This window comes from Coffea eugenioides, chromosome 4, assembly GCF_003713205.1.
Source record: "Coffea eugenioides isolate CCC68of chromosome 4, Ceug_1.0, whole genome shotgun sequence".
Taxonomy (NCBI): Eukaryota; Viridiplantae; Streptophyta; class Magnoliopsida; order Gentianales; family Rubiaceae; genus Coffea; species Coffea eugenioides.
Genome location: NC_040038.1, coordinates 33,772,894 through 33,793,502, shown reverse-complemented (window position 1 = coordinate 33,793,502; position 20,609 = coordinate 33,772,894). Strand labels below are relative to the sequence as shown.

Sequence of the window (20,609 nt, the reverse complement as noted above, 5' to 3'; positions counted from 1 at the left end):
GATATTCTCACAAAAATCCTTCAACTAGATCAATTTGTGTATCTGAGAACAAAATTGGGCGTTTCAGAAAAAATATTCTAAGATTTTTTTTCTGGTCATTCTTTATCGGACGTCCAATGGGTTAGAATGGACGTCCAACAGTGTTGTTCATCCGTTTTCCAGAAAAGTTTTGGTTCGGACGGTTGTGTCGGACGATTCACTTCGTTCGGCAGTCCGACACTCAAAAATCGCATCTTATAAAGAAATTCTCTGAGTCATTCAGTCCATTCTTACCCTTTTATCTCGGACGCAACTCTTCACATTCTCTCAAAGTTTAAAATTCAAATTCGTCTCTCCCTGGAACAAGTACCAAGAAATCACTCTGACCGTCACCTTCTCACACCTATTGCGGGTTTATTGCATTTCGTAACTTCCCCCAACCGCCAACTACACTATAATTTTCAATTACTTCCCGAAACCCTAATCACAAAAACTCACTCTGTGGACTGTTTGTGCATCCATTGTAGTTCATACTGAACTTTTCACCGTTTGATACTCATTTGCATCACATCACGCAACATAAACCACACTGCACTTCAATCATGGAAAGGATTAGAGGGGGATCCGTGAGTGCCGGACGCACTTTCAAGCTGCGTGACGAAGAGGATGAAGATGTTCAAGTTGTTGAACCCTCCATCAAATCACCCAAGAGGAAAATTGGAAACCGAGGTGGAAAAACGAAATAATCTGCAAGAAAAAAGTAGAATGTGCAAACTAGAGAGCCATCTGCTGAACCATCTAATGACCAGATGGAGGAACAGCAATCTGAAGGGCATCCAGTGAGTGACAATGAAGAGAAACCAGTGCAGCCCACCAATGCAGATGTAACAGTAACCAAATCACCCAGGAAAGGAAAAAGGACTGCCAAAAGAAAGAGCATTGCTCAACCCAAGGAAAAGCAAACGGTTGATCCTTCCGGGGATCAGCAGAATGTAGAAAAAACTGCTGAGGAACAGTAAACTGAGGAACCATCTACCAGGAGATCACCAAGGACAAGATCTGGTGTCCAGAGTGCTGCGCAAACTGCTCAGCGCAGTGGAAAAAGAAAGCGTCCTGAGCAGCCTGAGACCCACACTGCTACTGAACCCACTTCTCTACCCAAGTTCATCGACGATGAAGCCAGAGAAAGGTTTGAATGGATCTCGCAGAAGGGCTTCATCACCCAGAGGACCATTATCCCCTATGAGTTCCGTAAGCTTGATCTTGAACCTGTTTAAATTCCAAAAATGGACCCATCTTTTAACCATTTCAAACACATTCTATCATGACATGCTTCATCAGTTTTTTGCTAATCTTAGGAAAGGTAAATCACATACTGATCTTATTTCTCGTGTCAACTCTGTTAACATTGAACTGAACCTTGACATTGTTAACTCTGTTTTGGAAACCAAAATTGAAAGTGGTTTTAAAGGCAAAATTACATATTTCTTTTCTTACGAAAAATTTTCCTATGCATACCATCACTTTCATGTTGTAAAATTGATGACCTATTTTCAGTCTCACTTTAATACTCCTGCTGAGGCAAGATTGGAAGATCTTAGTCCTCAAAACCTGATCATTTTTACCATCATTTCAATCTGTTGTGCTCACTGATGGTCACAGAACTGATGCAAAAAAAATGAAACTTTATCTGTTCTACTGTTTTCTTGAAAAAATTCGAATTGATTTTGGTTTTGTCATGTGCAAATTTCTGCTAAAAATCAGCACTGACAACCGTAGGAAACTGTCCTATGAAAAATTTCTGACTCCTATTTTTAATCATTTTGAAATTCCTTTCACTGGCAAATCTCCAAAAGAGAGTGCATCAACTGTGTTTTCAAAGACTTACTTTGAAAGGAAAATTTTGAAATTTTTTTAGGGTCATTAGTGCTACAAAAAAACTGTCTCTAAGTCTAGGAGGGAAAATCTTCATGAAACCCCTGTCACCCCTAAGACTCCTCGTGACCAGTCAATGTATGTGACACCCTTCACCATTCATCCCAAAAAATCAGCCTCTAAATTTCCTTCATTCAACCTTGAGGTCATCACCTGCTTGAAGATCTTAAACAACATATCCTGCTTCTTGAAGATGGCTTGATGATGACCATGACTTCTGATCAACAAGCCACCTTCGTTGCCAAAAGGAATCTGCTCGTACCTCCTATTCCTCCAGAAAATGAAAATGCACAGCGAAAGGAGCCTAGAATTGAGCCAACCACTGAAACTACCCCAGAATACCGTGCCTCCAGTTCTCAACCACAGGACAAGGGAAAAACTCTGGCAACTGAAGAAGAAACTGAAGAGGAGAATGATGATGATGAGGATGAGGACACTGAGGAAGAAGACCCTGCTCAGTTTCGTCTGGCTAGAAGAAGGCCTGGATCCTCCAAAATCACATTTTAGGCATCTCTAGACACATGCACCTCATGATTGTTCATAATAGGCTCTTGGCATCCCTTGCGTTTCAAACTTTATGTGTTTTGTATTAAGATTTCTACTTTTCCTTTCACTGCTGGTCTGTAAGAATATTTGGATATTTTGTGTGTTTTGAACTCGTGGTTTGTTATTCCTATGATTTTTGGATATTGTTGGTAATATGGCTATGGTTGATTTAATGATGACAAAAAGGGGAAGAAATGGATTGGATATGAATTCTCTATGTGAGGGGGAGTCATCTTTTTCTCAGTAAATATGGGTTAACATTATTTTGAAGGGAAGTTGTACTTAAATTTTGTACTTAAGCAAACAGGGGAGATGCATTAAGTAAGGGGGAGCTGTATTTAAATTTTTTGCTCCATCCATTGTTTTGTCATCATAAAAAAGGGGGAGATTGTTCATTTCAATCTGTATCTTTTAATGATTACAAAACAAATGGATGTTACTAATATTCTCTAAATAGATGTTTTCAGATTTGGAGCAAAACAGGCTAACATATGCTGAAGCATGAGTCAGACGCACAAAAAGTCTGCATCAGCCGTCCGACAACCTTCGAGTAACTTCGGACGCATAAGGAACTCACTCTCGGACGTCCGAAGATAATAAGCCGAGTTCTCTAAATTCACTGACTTCATTCGGACGTACAACACCTGAGTACCGGACATCCGACAAACGTTACGACACTTCGGACGCAAAGCATTGAAGCACCGGATGTCCTAAACATTTCAAAAAATCTTCTTGAACTCACTGCCTGCGATCGGACGCGAAAAACCATCCTATCGGACGTCCGACACCACCAACGATTAGTTGACTCTTCAGCTACCTTTTATCCGTTAGCAGCATTAATTGAAGTATTTTTTGGTCTCTTATAAATAGAGCAAAGTCAACCACTTAAAGAGAACTTTTACACACTGAAGATATAAAAGATCTAGAGTAATTTTAGTGAGAAAACACTCTCCAAGGAAGATTTGTAGTCTTAGTAGTGTGAGGTTCATTGTAAGCTTTTCATTTGTGAGTGAATACTTCATGAGTGTAGCTCTGTGAGGGTTGTCCTGAGGGATAGTAAAACTTCCTAACTTGATCGCGTGGAGTTCGGGGCAAGGAGGAGGTGAACCTTCCTTTGTACACAAGAGTGATTGTAATTCATCAACTTGAAGAAGCTTGTTTGAATTAATCTACAAGCTCAAGAGGAGTTGGATAGTTAATTGGTTTGCAATTCTTTCCTTTTTATTTACGTATTGTTACGTTTGTGATCATTACATTGCTTATCTCTTCTACTTCTCTCAAGTGATTTTATTCATTCATTAATTGATTCATTGTGTGATCACTTAGAAAAGAGGGTAAATTTCATATTGAGTAAAAAGTGCCCATAACTTAATTAGATTTTTAATTAACCTAATTCACCCCTCTTAGGTTGTCTTCGATCCTTACATGTAATTATTTGCCGATACTTTAAGTAAGTGTTTTCTTGACTGGGAGATTGAGAATAAGGTTTCTACTATAACTATGGACAATGCTTCTTATAATGATATATGCATTAGGAAACTTAAAGAGGATTTTTCTCTAAGAAAAAGGTTAAGCATTGGAGGAAAAATTTTTCATGTTAGGTGTTGTGCCCATAGACTTAATTTGCTTGTTCAAGATGGGCTTAATCAAATTGTTGATGTGATTGATGTTGTTCGAGAGGGGATTAAATATTTGAAAATTTTAGAGTCTCGTCTCAATGACTTTGCCAAAAAAAAAAAAACAGCTTCAATTGCCTTCTAAAAAGCTCATGTTGGACTGTCCAACTAGGTGGAACAGCTCCTATTTGATGTTGGGTTCGATTTTAGAGTTTAGGGATATATTTTAAAGATATGGGACATTGTTCTTGGGTTTCATTATGTCCCAAGTGAGTATGAGTGGATGAAAGTTGAAAAAGTATGTAAATTTTTGGGTATTTTTTATGAGATCACCAATATTATTTCTGAATCCGATTACCCAACAGTTAACCTTTTTCTTGTAGAGTTGTATAGGAGTGAGGAGCTGTTAAATGAAAAAGCTCTAGATTTTTCTGATCATATTAGGCCCATGGTTGAAAGTATGGCATAAAAATTTGACAAGTATTGGTGTGAAAGCAATGTCTTGATGTCTTTGGGTGCGATTCTTGATCCGAGGTACAAAATGGTCCTTGTTAATCATACTTTTCCAGTTATTTATGGAGAGGATGTAACCCCTAGGTATATTGATGAGATTAGACGCATTCTTTATGATCTCTATAATGAATATGTGGATGTTCATATCTTATCTTAGAGTGAGGAACCACAAAAGGAAGCTGCGAAATGAAAACATGCAGAAATTACAAGTAAATCTACCTAAGAGGCTGCTAAAAAGCTTGGAAAGAAAAATTTCAGATGATTGTTAGTGAAATTGACAAGGCTCCCTATGAAAAATCAAATTTAGATATCTATTTGGAAGGGGGCAGGTATGTTTGTGATGCAAATACAAATCTTGATGTCTTGGGTTGGTGGAAAGGGGGAAGGTGGAGGTTTCCTATTGTTAAGGTTGGCAAATGATGTACTCGCTATTCCGGTTACAACTGTGGCTTCCGAATCTACTCTCAGTGCTGGTGGTAGAATAATCGATGATCGGTGTGCTTCTATGTCGATTGAAACGATGCAAATGTTACTTTGTGGCAATGATTGGATCCACAATCTTCATGGGTTAAAAAACAAGTCTCGTGTAAGTAAAATATATCTTCTACTAGTTGTTTATTTTGGTAGCTCATTTTACCTTGGTAGGAGTTGTAACTTTCTTGTTTTCATTTTGTAGGAACCACTCGATATTCTCGAATCATTTACAATTGAAGAAATTGATCTTCCATACATTTGAAGGCTATTTTCTGGAATATGTGATGCTGTTTCTTTTGATTTGTGAAGCTGGACTTGCGAAGCTACACTTTTCTTGTGATTTGTGAAGCTGGACAAATTTTTAGTTATCTAGTATTGTTTTACATAGTTATTTGGTTGCAGTTTGTGTGTTTGTTTGGCTGGACAAATCCTGTTATGGTATATTGACGCTTATGGATGTTGTCTCGATGGAATTAGGCTGTAGTTTGTGTATTGTTAACTTTTATTCCTGGAGTTTGTGCCTTATGGATGTTATGGTCTTATATGTTGTCTTGGATGAAATTTGGTTGGAGTTTGTGTATTATTGAATGTGAATGGCATTCTATTGACAACTTAGCAAGTTTTGTTGATTTTGGATATGGTATGCCGTTTTGTAGTACTGACTTAGGCTAACTCTAGCCAATTATTAGGTTGAATTCCATCCAAGACAGATATTTTGTTTATTAGGCTGAATTAGCCTAACTCGAGCCAATGCAATCCTTCATGGTATTAGGCTGTGTATTTGTCTCAAATGCAATTAGGCTGGGCTTTGTATTTGTTGACTGCTTGACAGATATTTCGAGCTCGAGTCACATTTCCATTTTGCAATTCGAGTTCGAGCGCACTTCATGGGTCCTCCGCGTAGTCGAGCAAACTAGAACCTGACTCAAGCTTAATACGAGTCGAGCTCAACAGTCAAATACTTGGCTCGATTAACAGCACTATGCATGATATATATATATATATATATATATATATATATATATATATATAACCCTATTGGATTACCCATAGGTAACCCCTCAACAATATGAAACCCTAATGGATTATCCATTGATCATCTAATCGGATTTACCATCGAGTCGAGTACCCACGGGTATCAGAATTTACCCTACTCGCTACAATCCTTAGATAAATATGCCAAAATAATTCAACAACATTCATGTGTCCTTGAATAATTGAACATTAATCTTATCGAATTACCCTTCAATAACCTCTCATCAATATCAAATCCTAATAGATTATCCAACGGTCATCTAATTGGATTATCCATTGGATCGAGTACCAGTGGTTATTCGGTTTTACCCTACCCGCTGCCATTCCTAGATAAATATGTCAAAATAATTCAACAATAGTCATATGTCATTGAATAATTGAATATCAATCACAAATTTTAAAAAAAAAAACCTTATTTTAAGGGACATACGACCAATATGATAGATACAAATTAAAAGATGGCTTACTAATTTTTAGGAGTTCCTATTATATTTTTAAAGTCGCTTGGCATATTTAAAACTCAAAGATTCTTATAAAAAAAGTGAAGAAGACAAACACACACATACATTCAAAGATTACTAATCATACATTGAACTGCACTTGAGAGCACCTAAGGCCCGTTGTGTTATTTCAAGCTCCCAGCCTTTTAGATTGTTTACATTATGTACGAATGGGGTTTGAGCCTAGGCGTTGGGTGGACCATTAAGGGGGAGGCTCTCTGTAAGGTGAGCCCATATGCTTCCTCCATATTGAGCTTCTCTGCAACTTGTCCATTGGGCAAATCCCAATTAAATCCATGAATTAAGCTTGCAGTCAATAACTGAACCATACGAAGGCCCAAACTCATTCCAGCGCAAATTCTACGTCCAGCGCCAAATGGTATGACTTCAAAATCATTACCTCTGACATCAACATTGGGCTTTTCTCCACCCGGTAAAAATCGTCCAGGTCTGAACTCTAGTGGATCAGCCCACATATCTGGATCCCGAGCTATTGCCCAGACATTAACCAGAAGTGTCGAATCTTTAGGAATGAAGTATCCATTGATTTCACAATTCTCGGCTGCTATTCTTGGTAGAGACAGTGGGGTGGATGGGTGGAGCCTGAATGTCTCCTTAACGATGGCTTGGAGGAAGGTTAATCGAGGGAGATCAGCTTCTGTTACAAGCCGATTTGATCCTACAACTGTGTCAAGTTCTTCTTGGGCTTGAGCCAATAGTTTTGGATTGTGAGTCAGTTCTGCAATGGCCCATTCCACAGTGCTGGAAGATGTGTCTGTCCCTGCCACAAACAAGTTCTGCAGTAAAATACATGAACCATAAGTAACATTTCATTTCACTTAATTATAAGAATAGCTTATAGGTGAGAGAATATTAGTAATTCAATAAATACAAAATTCCTAGTTCGACTCTCAAACTCCTTATTTTTTATTTTTCTTGAAAATTTTGTAGTCTCTTTTGAACCGAAAAGAGATGAAAAGGGAAACAAAGAAAAGGCAATGAGAGTGCAACCTATAATTGCACCATTGCATTAGGGTCCAATGCCAGCCATGCAAAAAGTAGAGGTGTAATATTTGTATCCAATGAATGAGTACCATTGTTAATGACGCCATAATTATTGCCAATAATATTTTGTAGCTTTTGTTAAAGCACATGAAGCAAATAGGCTGGTATTTATAAAAAGTGAAGTGTCAGCTCCATTTGTGTTGAATAAGCTATTCTTACACATTAGGTCCAACCAAAAAATGTCCCTAGAATCTGATATATTTCTATCTTATACGTGTCACATGATACAACTACCTCTTCTGTGTTGCTATCGTCTGACCTATGTCAAATGGTACCAACGGTCCAACACCAAGTATTGCTATGCTAAGCAATATACATAGGACGGCTGCGTCATTAAACTCGTATTCGTGACTAAGGGATCTCGAGCCCTGATCGAATACCATGCAATATAGATAGGATAGGAGTACAGGACGGCCGACCCAGACCAAGAAATCTTGAGCCCTAAGAAAATATCCGACACTTTCTTTTTTGATGCAGGATCCGGTGCCCCGGAGACATGAGATCAAGGACCTTTTAGTTGAGAAAGAATAAAATATAAGAAGTAATGAAAAGAAAGGGGGAATTCGAACCTAAAACGTTTAGATTCTATAATTTTAACTTTAGTTACTAAATTAAAGTCTCCTCAATTATATATAAGCGTTCAATGGCATTGAACAAGAGGAGTTTTGTAAAACCTAAATTAAATAAAACAAGTTTTGAAATGTAGTCGAACAAAGAGTTTATGCATTGCATTACATTAAGAAAGTGTAAACTTTGTGTAATTACTTGTACTAATAAGTTCGTATGTTCTTTGTTAATTGCATATCATTCTGAATCCGATATTCTTGGCAACCATTCAGAAGAGTGACGTGATAAATCACGACTAGGCAAAATGTTTTCAGCCTAAATTATGTTTTCAACCTGCCCAGATTGCTAATGAAAGCAGCTCCACTTCAACAATTATTGTGATTCGGCATTCCCATTTAATGATAATGAGACTCTTATCTGGGTACTTTTCTATTTTCTTTTTCATGAATATGCCTTTCTTTCCTCTTTTGCTTTAGCTTTTGAGGAAGTACCTGAAAGTCATAGCCATCTGTATAAACTTATATTACAATGGAGTGCTTCAGCCTTAAAATGTTTGTTAAAAGTTTGAAAATCATTGATTACTCGTAAAAGTATCTTGAAGGTAATTTCTAGATTAAAATAAGCAAAAAGAAAAAAGCTAACTAAAAATATGATATCAAAAGAGAAATCAAGTCAATTATAATTTATAATTAAAAAAAAGGACATTGCTAAACAATGTGAAAGGATATTGAGAGGTTTCTTTACGAACCATAAGACCGTGAGTGAGATGTATTGGATAATAGGAGAAGAGAAAAAAAAAAAAAAAAAGGAATGAGGAGTGAGGACCACTTTCTTACTTTATCAAATTACACTTAAGGTGCGTTTGATAAAATTGAAGTTTGAAAACTGAAGTCTGAAATCTGAAATCTCAATCTATTAAATTATTGAATTGTTAGGTATTAGATCTAATACATTTGAGCGCATATCACATTCAGTGATAAGTGAATAACTTATCACTTAATTTTGGGAATAAATTTTATCTAGAAAATTCAGTGCCACTTAATTACTTAAAATGTTCAATTTTTTTATTATTAAGCGATCTGAATATATTAAAATCTAAATTCATTAAATTTAAATGCTAAATTTGGTTATCAAATAGGGCCTTAGTCACATAATGGTGATTACAACAAATAATTATTAATTAGAAAAATCAGGAATAATTTGAATTGGTTAAAGAGTAAATGGTCAATTTTGTCCCTAATTTTTTTTCATTCATGCTGATTTTGTTCCTAAATTTTATTCCTAAACAATTTGATACGTAAACTTATTTTGCAATTCCAATGAAGGACCTCCGTAATGGCATTACCTAAAATCAATCTGGTTCCTAATTGACAAACTAAATAGAGGTATTTTGAAAATGTCACTTAGGAAGTTGTAATAAATCAAGTAAATTGTGAAAAAAACCACAGATCAAACTTTAAAATAGTTTATTTAGATATTTTTTACATGATTTAAAAGTTTTATCTGATAATTTTATACAATGCACTTATTTTATTACAATCCCACAAGTAACGTTCCCATTTAGTAATTTAATTAGGAGCCATAGCAGTGCCATGGCAGTCCTTAATTGAAAGTGCAAAGGAAGTTCAAATATCAAATTGATTAGAAATAAAAATTAAGAACTAAATCGGCACTAGGAAAAAAAAAGTTTAAGAATGAAATTAGCCATTTTCCCTTTGAGAAAATATTGAAATTAAATTGAGAAATTATGTGAATAAGAGAGAGGCATACCAAAAGCAAGGCTTTGATTTCCGTATCCGATAGGGGACCTCCCTCTCCATCGGCATTATCTTTAAGCGAGATCAACGTACTCAGCAAGTCCACGCGTTCTTCATTTCGACTAGAGCCGTTGATCTTGTGCTCTTCAAGGATTGTGTTCAAGAACGTGTCGAAACGCGCGTGTAGTTTCTTCATCTTCGCAGCAACTCCTTGCAAATCTAACCAATCAAGAGCTGGGACAAAGTCACCTAAGTTGAATACACCTGCTAGCACCATCATCTCAACCACCATTGATTTAAATTCGTCGGCTTTTGGATCTCCGTCACTAAAAACTCTCCTGCCAAGCATCACTCGCCCTAGGGCATTCGTGGTGCACACATTCAACAATTGACCCAGATTTACTGAATCCTTTCCTACACTTGCTAATAAAGCGCGCGTGAGAATTGCCACCTCTTCCTGAAAACACATAGTAAAAAAGTCTTTTGTGAATAGTTAAAAAAACTTGAAATAAACAAATATTGTACTACGTTACAACAATAGAAAAGGGATTAGTTTTTTTTACGCATCATTAAATTGTAAAAAAAATAATTTACTTTTTGATTTAAATGCATGACAAATAACCTCTACATTTTAAACTGTCTTATTACACATGTTGCATATACTTAAGTTTGGTGGTATAAAAAAAATTTTTTACAATGACAACACATTAAAAAATGATTTAAAAAACTTGAATTTCCAATTTAACTTGGTTTGCCTAACGTAAATTACCCATAATTATGGAAGAAACAAAAGGAACTTGCAAAAAGAATTTGCTTGGCTTTCTATAACTAGATTTTTGCATCATTTTAAGAATCATTTACATTAGTGTAGTTTATACTCTATGCGACAACAATGCACAAAAATATGCACTACCAAACATTGGTGTGTTTGGATTGACAAGATTTGAAATAAAATAATTTACTTCACAAATTTTAATCACTTTTTTATCTTTTCGATCACTTTTTTATCTCACATACATCACATCACAAAAAAGTGCTGCAGTAATTATCTCAAACAAATTATCCAAATAAACTCATTTCCAAACAAATTCAGTTTCAGAAACCAACTCCCTCTAAAGGAGTTAGCCACCACATTAATTGTGGGATGGGAGATCAAGGTTTCAAACCTTGTCTCCCATCAATGTGTCTTTATATGAGACTTGTTCAAAATTCATACGGTCTGATGGCGGTTCAGTCCCCATCAGACTTTCCCGACTCAGTTGAGTCATCCCATAAAGTAGACTCCCCCCAAAAGTAGGAATAGATTAGATTAGGTTAAATATGCCGTTACCAGATTAAATGTGCCGTTACGCCAAAAAAAAAAAAAAACACAGTTTCTGAATATTGTTTACCTTGCTGTGCGACGCTGAATATTGACACTCGAACTTTTGCTATTGGTGTCAAAAGAATGGGAGAGGAGTTGGTGTCCGGTATAGTTAGGTTTGATTATCGTACTTTTTATAATATTTGATGTATAATTATATTACATTATTATGTTTGAATAAAAGTGATGAATATAATATTTGATATATATTTAATATATCATTATGATGTATTTTTACGTTAAAATTTTGAACATGCATAACAACTGGATGGAATAGTACAAAAATAATTATATTGCGTCCTTGTCAAAAAATACTAAGATAATAGAGCGCCTGTCAAAAACCTTGACCACTATCCTCACTTTCCAAGATCCGGCAACATTAAGAAATGACCTCTCCATTGACCTTTCCATCTTCTTGGATCGATGCTCAAGGAAGGAAGAGAAGTTCATTTTATATTACCTTATAGAACTAGGAGTATGGTAGTCAGGCTAATATCCTTCGGCTATAATCCGGATATGAATAATCCTTCTAGAAAATGAAAATGTTGCATCTTTTTTTCCCCTTTTGTTTCTTTTTACATAACAAATTGGATGTATCTATCTTGTAACAGTGGATTTTGGACTACAAGAATGTAAAAATTTTAGATTTGTGGCAGAAACAATTGATGCTTTCGACTATAATCAAGAAATCAATAGCTGTCGAGGGAAAAAGAAATGGAATACTAACATACTAAAATGAATTCTTGGTGCCTGCAATAATATTTCAGGAATCATGGTTGGAATGACAGTTGTGTGAACAGTACGACACCCCAGATTAATAATAAATGAAGTAACGTTTTCTTGATCCAACAGAGACAGTGTGTGAAGAAACAAAGAGATTTTTAGCACAAGATGGAAGCATAGAAAGATATGCACGTATGAACAAAGACATTATTACCTCTCGGACAAAGTGGAAGTCGTCCAAAGCCTTAGCAGAGAAAAGGTGGACGGAGCAAATTTTCCTAAGCAACCTCCACCGGGGACCATAAGGTGCAAAAACAAGATCTTGATAGTTGTAAGCCATATGCTTGGCACCAGAGTTTGGCGGTCGGCTGGAAAAATTGGCGTCGTGGGTTTTCAAGAACTGTGCAGCTACGGATGCCGAGGCTGCTACCACCACATGCACAAAGCCAAGTCGGAGATGCATCAATGGACCATAAGTCTTGGCCATGGCTGCAAGTGAATGGTGTGGTTTTGTGCCCATGTGTGGGAGGTTTCCTATAACTGGCCATGGTTTTGGACCTGGTGGAAGTGGCTTTGTGGGATTACCTGATTTTTTGATTATAGAATAGAGAAGAAAGGCCAGTAGTGGGGTGATGAATATGAGGGCTAAGGTGGACATGACGGCTTGTGTTGGAGAGTTTTGGCTTGGTTTGAGCTTTGTCTCCAGGCAATATCATATAGAGATACGATATATTTGTTTTGAAGGCATATTTGTTTTCTGGTGTTTGTTAGTATTTTGTTTGTCGGGGCCTTGATTACTCATTTAGGCCGGCTGAGGCCTGAAGGGGTTGATTTGGCTGATGATTTTGAATGAATTCGATGCAGCAAGAAATGTGCCACGACAATTTAGGCCATATGTATATATAAATATATATATATATATATATCATGGGAAAATGACCTGTTTCATCCCTTACATTTCGCAAAAATATTCTTTTCGTCCCTCACTTTTAAAATGAAGCAAATTCGTCCCTGACATTTAAAAATTAAAACTATTACATCCCTGAACCTAATTTTCAATCTAAATCAAACCATCCAATAACCCAGTAATAAATTTTGAAAATAGAATTGATAGATCATTCGGTCAACTTCATCATATTCATATGACATTTATTAAACCAAAAAAATAAAAATTATAACATAAAAGGCCATTCTTTGTTTTGGAATAGTAGAGTTTTTTTTTGGATAAATCTTTTCATGCACCGTTAGTATATCTGCTTGCGAATCTAGATGTGCATCATAAATATAAAATTTGGTGTTTAAATTAAAATTAAAATGATATGCCAGTACATAAAATCGTCAGTGTATACAATGATAATGTAGAAAAGATTAATCTTTCTTTTTTATGTTATAATTTTTTATTTTTTCTTTTTAGGTTCATTAAATTTTACATGAATATCAAGTTGAGTTAACCAAGTGATCTACCAATTACACCCCCAAAATTTGTAATCAGGTTGATTGGTGGTTTGATTCAGATTGAAATTTGGGTTCAAGGATGTAATAATTTTAATTTTTAAATGTCAAGGACGAAATTGCTTCATTTTAAAAGTGAGGGACGAAAAGAATATTTTTATGAAATGTGAAGGATGAAACCGATCATTTTCCCATATATCATTATCATTACTATACTAAAAGTGAGAGTTGGGTTGCTCCAGTGAAAATGGACTCGTTATCCGGTAATTTAGAGCAACTCTGATGGCATTTCTATTGGACCTCTAGGTGTGCCGACTTTCCTTCTTAGGTTTAGGAGTGCGGCTCCTTTTTCCAGCAAAATTCATAGACATCAATCTAACTTGTGGTCAACTATCCTATTGTGCCAAATATATTACATTCAAATTAGGACCATCAAATTAAAATTAACTCCTCTTACCAAAAAAAAAAAAATCAATTTAACTCCACTTGAGAAATTTATTGCATGGAAATTAAGGCCCTGTTTGGCAAAGTGAGTTTTTGCCAAGTTTGTCTTCTATTAATTTTTTAACAACTTTAACTACAATAATCTCAAAAAATTTCTCAAAATTTTTAAACTACACACTTTAAAATACCCAAAACACACACAAAAAAAAAAATTTCCCCTTCCTCCTTTCTTCTTCCACCTCAACCCACTACCACCTCCGCCGCCGGCCAAGACCTAACGCGGGTAGGCCTGTCAACGGGTCGGGTCTAGACCCGGATCCGGACCGGATCCGTGAAATTATTGCGGGTATGGGTAGGGATTTAATTCCGTTTTCCGGATTCGGATCCGGATCCGTTTTGTCAAACAAAAAAAACGGGTCGGATACGGAATATAGTATTCCGACCCGTATTAGACCCGGATCCGGATATAAATGAATTAATAATTTAAAAAATATATATTTATCAATATAATTTGATTAGGGTGATGTATTTGAATAAAGTCAATTTGATTTCTTTTCTTATTTGGTTTTTTCTTTGCATTAGTTAGAAATTAATTTACAAATATATTTTTTTCTCATTTTTATTAGAAATTATAAATTTTGCTAAACTTGTTCGGGTAGACCCGACCCGGATCCGGATCCGGAACATATAATAAAAGACCCGTCGGATAAACGGGTCGGATCCGGGTCCGGGTCCGGAATAATGAATTCCGGCCCGAACCCGGCCCGTTGACAGCCCTAAACGCGGGCAACCTCTTTTTTTTTTTTTTTTTCTCTTCTCCCTCCCCCTCTCCTCCGCCACCTTTCTCTTCCCTCTCCCTTGCCCACCAACCTCCCTCTTCCTTTGGTTGCGATCTAGCTGCAATCTACATTTTCTCCACTTAACAAATATAAAAGAGCAAAAATGGTGATTTTAACTGTTAGTATTTGTTAAAAATGGATATGAATATGATTTTCAAGTGTTTTTCACCTTTTGAGTTACTTAAGGTTTGATGACAGGGGTTGAATTGGGAAATTAAGTCACATATGGTTGTCACATTGTGGAGATATCAATAGGATTTACTGGATAGACGCTTTAGTCTTATATAAGAAAGAGTTACATTTGTATATAATCCTTTTTCCCTACCGATTTTGTGCATAGGATAGCAAAGTTGACTGATCTGGTAGCTTTAGATTTTTGAATAGAGCTATTTCAACTTTGTGCCGAATTTTATTGCCTTTTGAAATATCCTTTGGGTTGATGTCAGTTAGTTGTATGAGTGGTGTATTTTTAATTTAAATGTTTATTGACTTGACAAGTGTGTTAATAGAAGTTTGGCAGTTGGTTGACTGTTCCCTTTAGTGGTGATAAGTTGTCAAATAGGACAGATTCGCCTTCCTCTTTTTGCCCTCTTTCTTCTGTAACAATTGAAAATGGAAAAAAAAAAAACAACTCTTGTGTAACTTGTGGTTCTCATATCTTGAATAATGAAATTAAAGTACTTTGATTTGATTACTACTAGTTTTCCATGATAATGTCTTGTGAATGTTGTGACTGTGCCATTGCAGGCAAGCTAAATGATGCTTCCATAGGCTCAGTAACACAAGAAGCCAACTTTAGGCCTATAGTTTTTTATGGTATGGACCAAAATTAATCTGTTGTTTAATTAGTGCCTTTCAATTTTGAATTGTCATTTTGCAGGCTTAGTCATCCTTAATGTCGGATAGTCTTGGATGAATTAAGTACCTATGGTAAATTAGGAGGTTAGATTGTCAAAACATGATGGCTATATTTAGAATTCTTTCGAATAGTGCGAGTAGTTCAACTTTTGAGCAGAGTTCCGGAAAATATGATTACGCTAGGAACTTGATTGTTACTATTTTGGGAAATTGAGATAGTTTTAAACCCTGTCCGAAATGAAGGCTTACTCATTGAAGACAATCCCTCTCAAACTATTTATCAATGTGACTGACAAAATTATTTTCCAATCTCCTTTGTTATCAATTGAAAATATAAGTCTTAGTAACCCCTTGTCGAACCAGATTTGTCTTTATAGTGAGAGGCCTATGAGTCAGAATGTTTGTTCAAATTATTGCAATGGTTCACCAAAGGGTGTTAAAAATTTTAGAGATATTTTATGGGTTTCAACTATTGTCAAATAATAGCCATTGTTAGACTTGCTATAGCCGTCTTACAGCATGATTATGGTTTTTTTTTGGTAATGAATTTTTAATGTTTTGTCCCACTTGAAAAAATTTGCAGAACAATTGAGTGCATATGATGTGTATACAGGGATTTGTCTAATTCATTGACTACACATTTGAAGTATGGTTTTGGCCTCAATTAAAAGTCTATCTGTCCTTCCAAATTCTTCCTTTAAGATGAATGTGTATTGTCTTTGTCAAGTCTATTTAGTTAGACCAAGTCATGTCATCCTGTATTTTACAAAATTGTATTTGTCAGGTGTACTTGTCTGATCTAGCACAAGTTAATCACTTCTACAGTATGGTGAAAGTAGAGATTGGAGCTAAAACCACAAAAGGTACCATCCACTTGTACTAACGATCTTTTCCTGGTTGATCATGTAATTGTAGATTATTCACTTTTTATCTGCTCTAAATTAAAGGTAAACGTATCTCTGGTGCCAATATTGTGACACCCCCACTTCTCCCAAGGGCGAACCCGAGGGTATCGACGGGACGCTTGCCTAACTCGCGCCAGGATTCAAAACACAAAGCTAATAAAACTATATAAACCAAAAGAGTACTATTCACAATATACAATCCCCAAAAGATTTCTATTTACATCCTCAAAAGTAGATATCCAGATCACTACATCATCGCATGATAGTGATCAAAATTAGAAAGTAGACCCAAAAAAGGGTTTTAATACAGGTCACCAAAACAAACAAAAATATCTTAGTTGTTCAACTATTACAAATCAAACCTAACTATACTAGTGATGGTGCCAAAATTTCCCCTCGTCGGCCCCTGCTAAGGAAAACAAAAAAAAGGGAGTAAGCTATAAGCTTAGTGACTAACCATGGGTAAAAATGTAATTTTTACATGCCAACATTTGCACAGTGAGAGCAAAGCAAAAGCAGAAAAGTAACACCACATGGTAAGGATACGGGTGGCTCCAAAGCCAACTCATTTGTCGAGCTTGATCACTGGTTGACCCTTAAGATCCTGAGCCACACAGCTCGCTTCTCTTAAAGGATCCCACATAGAGAGACCATGAGCCTCAGCTCAAGTCACGAGCAATAAATGCTCTAAAATATTTTTCAAGCAATAAATGTTCTAAAATCGTAGTTCAAGCAATAAATGCTCTGGTTCAAGCAATAAATGCTCCCAAATTGCATCACAAGCAATAATTGCTCCGCAAATGCTTCACAAACAATAAATGCTCCATAACAAATCACAAAATCATATTTCACAGGTATCAATAGCAATGTCGCGCCCCACTTTTTGCATAGTGAGAGTAGTGTGTGGGATATGTATGTGAACGTGTGTGAAGATGAAAATAAAAGGCCGTGGGATTGTGAAATGCGACGGTTTGGCCAAACAAAGTTCAAAAAGGGTTTTTGAATGGAAAATGGAGTCGCCACTTGGTATAGAGTTAGGGTGTACCAAGTCACCCAAAAAAAGTGATTTTTTGGAAAGAAAAGCAAACAAACCCTTTTTGAAGAATTTTTAGGTCTACGTAACCAAAGAAAGGGATCGGGGGTCACATTTGATAAGGGAGAAGGCAAAGGCAAAGCCTAAGGCACTCCCTTACCCTAGCCAAAGCTAGTTGCGTGACTTAGCCCTTCTTTTCCTAATGCTTCTACCCAAAATATGTGTTGCATGTTGGATGTGACTAATGGATATGAAAAATGCAATCCTAAATCTAAAATGTCTCTTATGAGGCTTTTTGGTCCCAATCACATGAGTTGTGATGGCCAATAAGGAAAACTCTCATAGAGGTCACGAGTAATGCAAATGAAGACCCAAATATGAGTGCAAGTGTAAAAATGTAAGAGGAATGCAAAATAAAATAAAATACAAATGTAAGTGCAAGTGTGCAAATGTAAGAAAAGTGCATGTGTGCCAATTGAGAAAATAAAGGTGTTTGTGTGCAAGTGGATGAAAATATGGTATAATAGTAGTAAATGCATCTAAGTACAATTGGGTGCAATTTGTGAGGTAGAAAATAAATAAGTGATAGGGAAAGAAGAGAAGTGTGTGAACATGGCATGTGGAGTAAGAAAAATATAAGTAGTGAGAAAATGTAGATAAAAAATGAAAAAGTGATATGGTAAAATGGAGGTGCATGAACCTAGAGGAGTGCATCAAATCGGGTACGGGAATGACTTCTATCTTCATGATTTTAATTTTCCCTTTGATTAGAAGGAAGAACTAGCGTGCTAAGGCTATTTTGTAGCCACACTCGCTCGTTTCCCTTACCTAAAGGGGACTTTCAAGCAAATGTACCCTATAACTAGCATGAGGATGCAAAAACCTAAAATGAAGGGGAAATGATTGGAGGATCATGCCAAATGCTAGAAAACTAAGAAAAATGTATGAAATGTAGTGAAACATGCAAGTATGTACTAGCGAGAGGGGACGGCCTATTGGGTCTATCATTGGACTAGCCCTTTTCTAACGCTCTCTCACAAGCATTGGACTTGTAAGAGCTCGAAGAGACAACCATGACTAGCATTGGACTAGCCACGGTTACGTGCATTTGCATCAATCGTACACATATATAAGTAATGTGCATAACTAAAGCAAGTAGACATGTGAGCACGTAATTCACATAACACATAAGCATGGTATCTAGATGCAAGACCCTAAGAAAGCAAGTAACACATAGCAACAAAAGCAAGCAATCAAGCTAATGAACCTATTACATTTGCTAACTAAAACAAATGGGGAAGAGGAAAAATGAATAAAAATGCTCTCCAAGCCTTATCTATTACAAGCCAAGAGGTGTACACATACCCCATAAAAGAATAACTTAATAAAAGCAACAGTAAATGAAATAAATGAAGGGAATTAAGGAAAGGCAAGGAAAGCAAAGTAGTCATGCAATTCTCACTTAGCACGTTGGAGCACGTAGGAAAAATAAACTTGAGGAGATAGAGGTTACCTCCCTTGTAATGGTAATGAAATGAAGGAAATATTAGCTTCAAAATAATAAAAAGGTCAAGGTACCACTTTAATTAAGAGAAATTAAAAGGAACGTGCAAAACAAATCTCACTTGATCATAAAGCCCCCAAAGTCATGACTTAAGTGCAATTGAAACAAAGCATAGTAGTCAATTGAAGCAAACAAGCAATGAAGTTGTAAAATTAAAACTACCAAGGACCAAATTGAGGAGATTATTCAATTGATTGGGTCATAGTAGCATTAGTTAGAAGCCAAGAGGTCAAAGTGAAATTATTGAAAACTATTTCCATGCAAAGAAACATGCAAATGCTTCAGGCAAGCCAAACGAGCCAAGCTTTCTCTGTTTTCTACAATATTCCAGCCGTGGCTTTGCAATGATCGTGTGTGATCCGACGGAAATTCCCATCCCAATACAACTACCATTCTATCACAGATGAAGCTCCGATCATAGGTAAAGAAACACAGCATTCAACATTCAAACATACAAAACTTCAAACCCAGAAAATGCCTTTCTTTACTGAATCTTTGTTGCAACTGTCGAAGCTTACGACCCATAACCACACGAACACATTCCAAGCAGCAAAAATAAAATCCCTATACTCATGCACTTTATTCTATAATCTAACTTCAAGCAACCAATAATTTCAGTATCAAAAAGGAAAAAAAAGTCTATTTGCACCGTTGCAATATGGTAGATGGTTTCCACCTTATTGCAGCAAAAACATCTTTTCCTACAACTAAAACTTCTGCGTTTCGAAAACTTCGGATTTTCAGCAACCAGGAAACTTGCAAAAAAATTTAAAACAAAGTATAATCATTCTATACAACCGACATTGACACAAGGCTGACCAAGCAAACAAGGAGAACGATAGCAGAGAGGGGCCAACAGCATGCATTTTCCTACAATTCACGTAGCCCAGGGTAGGAGTTCATTTTATTCGCTGATTTTCCCACACATAGCAGGCCAACAAGACAGTCTATATGAATTGATGTTTTCTGCACCAGAAAAACCAAACAAGAACCAGAGCATTGCTTGCAAGAAATCAGTGACTTCAAGCAAGCCAAGAACTTTTCCGCAAACAGAATATCTTATGCGACCCACCCATCCTTCGACACTTCATGATTTAGCAAATTTTTTTTTTTTTTTTACAGAAATGCACACTATACCAGGGTGAAATGTATACAGCAACAAAAAAAAGGAAAAAAAAACACTCCAGAGTTTCGCGGTTCCACTCTGTGAGAGCCCGTATTTCCCTAATATTTTTTCCCTAGGGTTTTCCCCTTTAATGGCATGTTTTCTGCATTTTCTGGCTAGAAATATTTTCCTGGTGAATTTTATGAGCAATTATAGTTTTTAGATGTTTTTTCTAGCATTGGTGAATTTTTAGAAAATTAAGATTATCTATTGGATGTGGGACCAACTAGTGCGAAAAGTTCGGAAAAATTCGGCCAATAAGGTTAAGTTTCGGAT

The 20,609-nt window shown here is 36.2% G+C and overlaps 2 protein-coding genes across 2 annotated transcripts; one reads left to right on the top strand and one right to left on the bottom strand.

The window, feature by feature from the left end:
* Positions 1-788: 788 nt before the first annotated feature.
* LOC113769261 (glutamic acid-rich protein-like) lies at positions 789-2,421 on the top strand. The gene is made up of 4 exons (XM_027313725.1): positions 789-994; positions 1,076-1,168; positions 1,338-1,441; positions 2,108-2,421. The coding sequence occupies exons 1-4, from the start codon at positions 789-791 to the stop codon at positions 2,419-2,421; spliced, it is 717 nt and encodes a 238-aa protein (XP_027169526.1).
* Positions 2,422-6,753: 4,332 nt separating this feature from the next.
* LOC113769260 (flavonoid 3'-monooxygenase-like) lies at positions 6,754-18,829 on the bottom strand. The gene is made up of 4 exons (XM_027313724.1): positions 18,790-18,829; positions 12,288-12,658; positions 10,001-10,444; positions 6,754-7,395 (listed from the first exon to the last, which is right to left on the bottom strand). The coding sequence occupies exons 1-4, from the start codon at positions 18,797-18,799 to the stop codon at positions 6,754-6,756; spliced, it is 1,467 nt and encodes a 488-aa protein (XP_027169525.1). The 5' UTR covers positions 18,800-18,829.
* Positions 18,830-20,609: the final 1,780 nt, after the last annotated feature.

Bases quoted from the DNA above. Each gene is read 5' to 3' on its own strand.
- LOC113769261 (XM_027313725.1), top strand. From the start codon at position 789: ATGGAGGAACAGCAATCTGAAGGGCATCCAGTGAGTGACAATGAAGAG. The intron at 995-1,075 runs GTAAACTGAGGA...TGCTCAGCGCAG, and splicing joins GAAAAAACTGCTGAGGAACA to TGGAAAAAGAAAGCGTCCTG. The intron at 1,442-2,107 runs GTTTTAAAGGCA...TGCTTCTTGAAG, and splicing joins GGAAACCAAAATTGAAAGTG to ATGGCTTGATGATGACCATG.
- LOC113769260 (XM_027313724.1), bottom strand. The intron at 10,445-12,287 runs GTAATAATGTCT...ATGTGTTTTCAG, and splicing joins ACTTCCACTTTGTCCGAGAG to GAAGAGGTGGCAATTCTCAC. The intron at 7,396-10,000 runs GTATGCCTCTCT...ATTTTACTGCAG, and splicing joins AAATCAAAGCCTTGCTTTTG to AACTTGTTTGTGGCAGGGAC.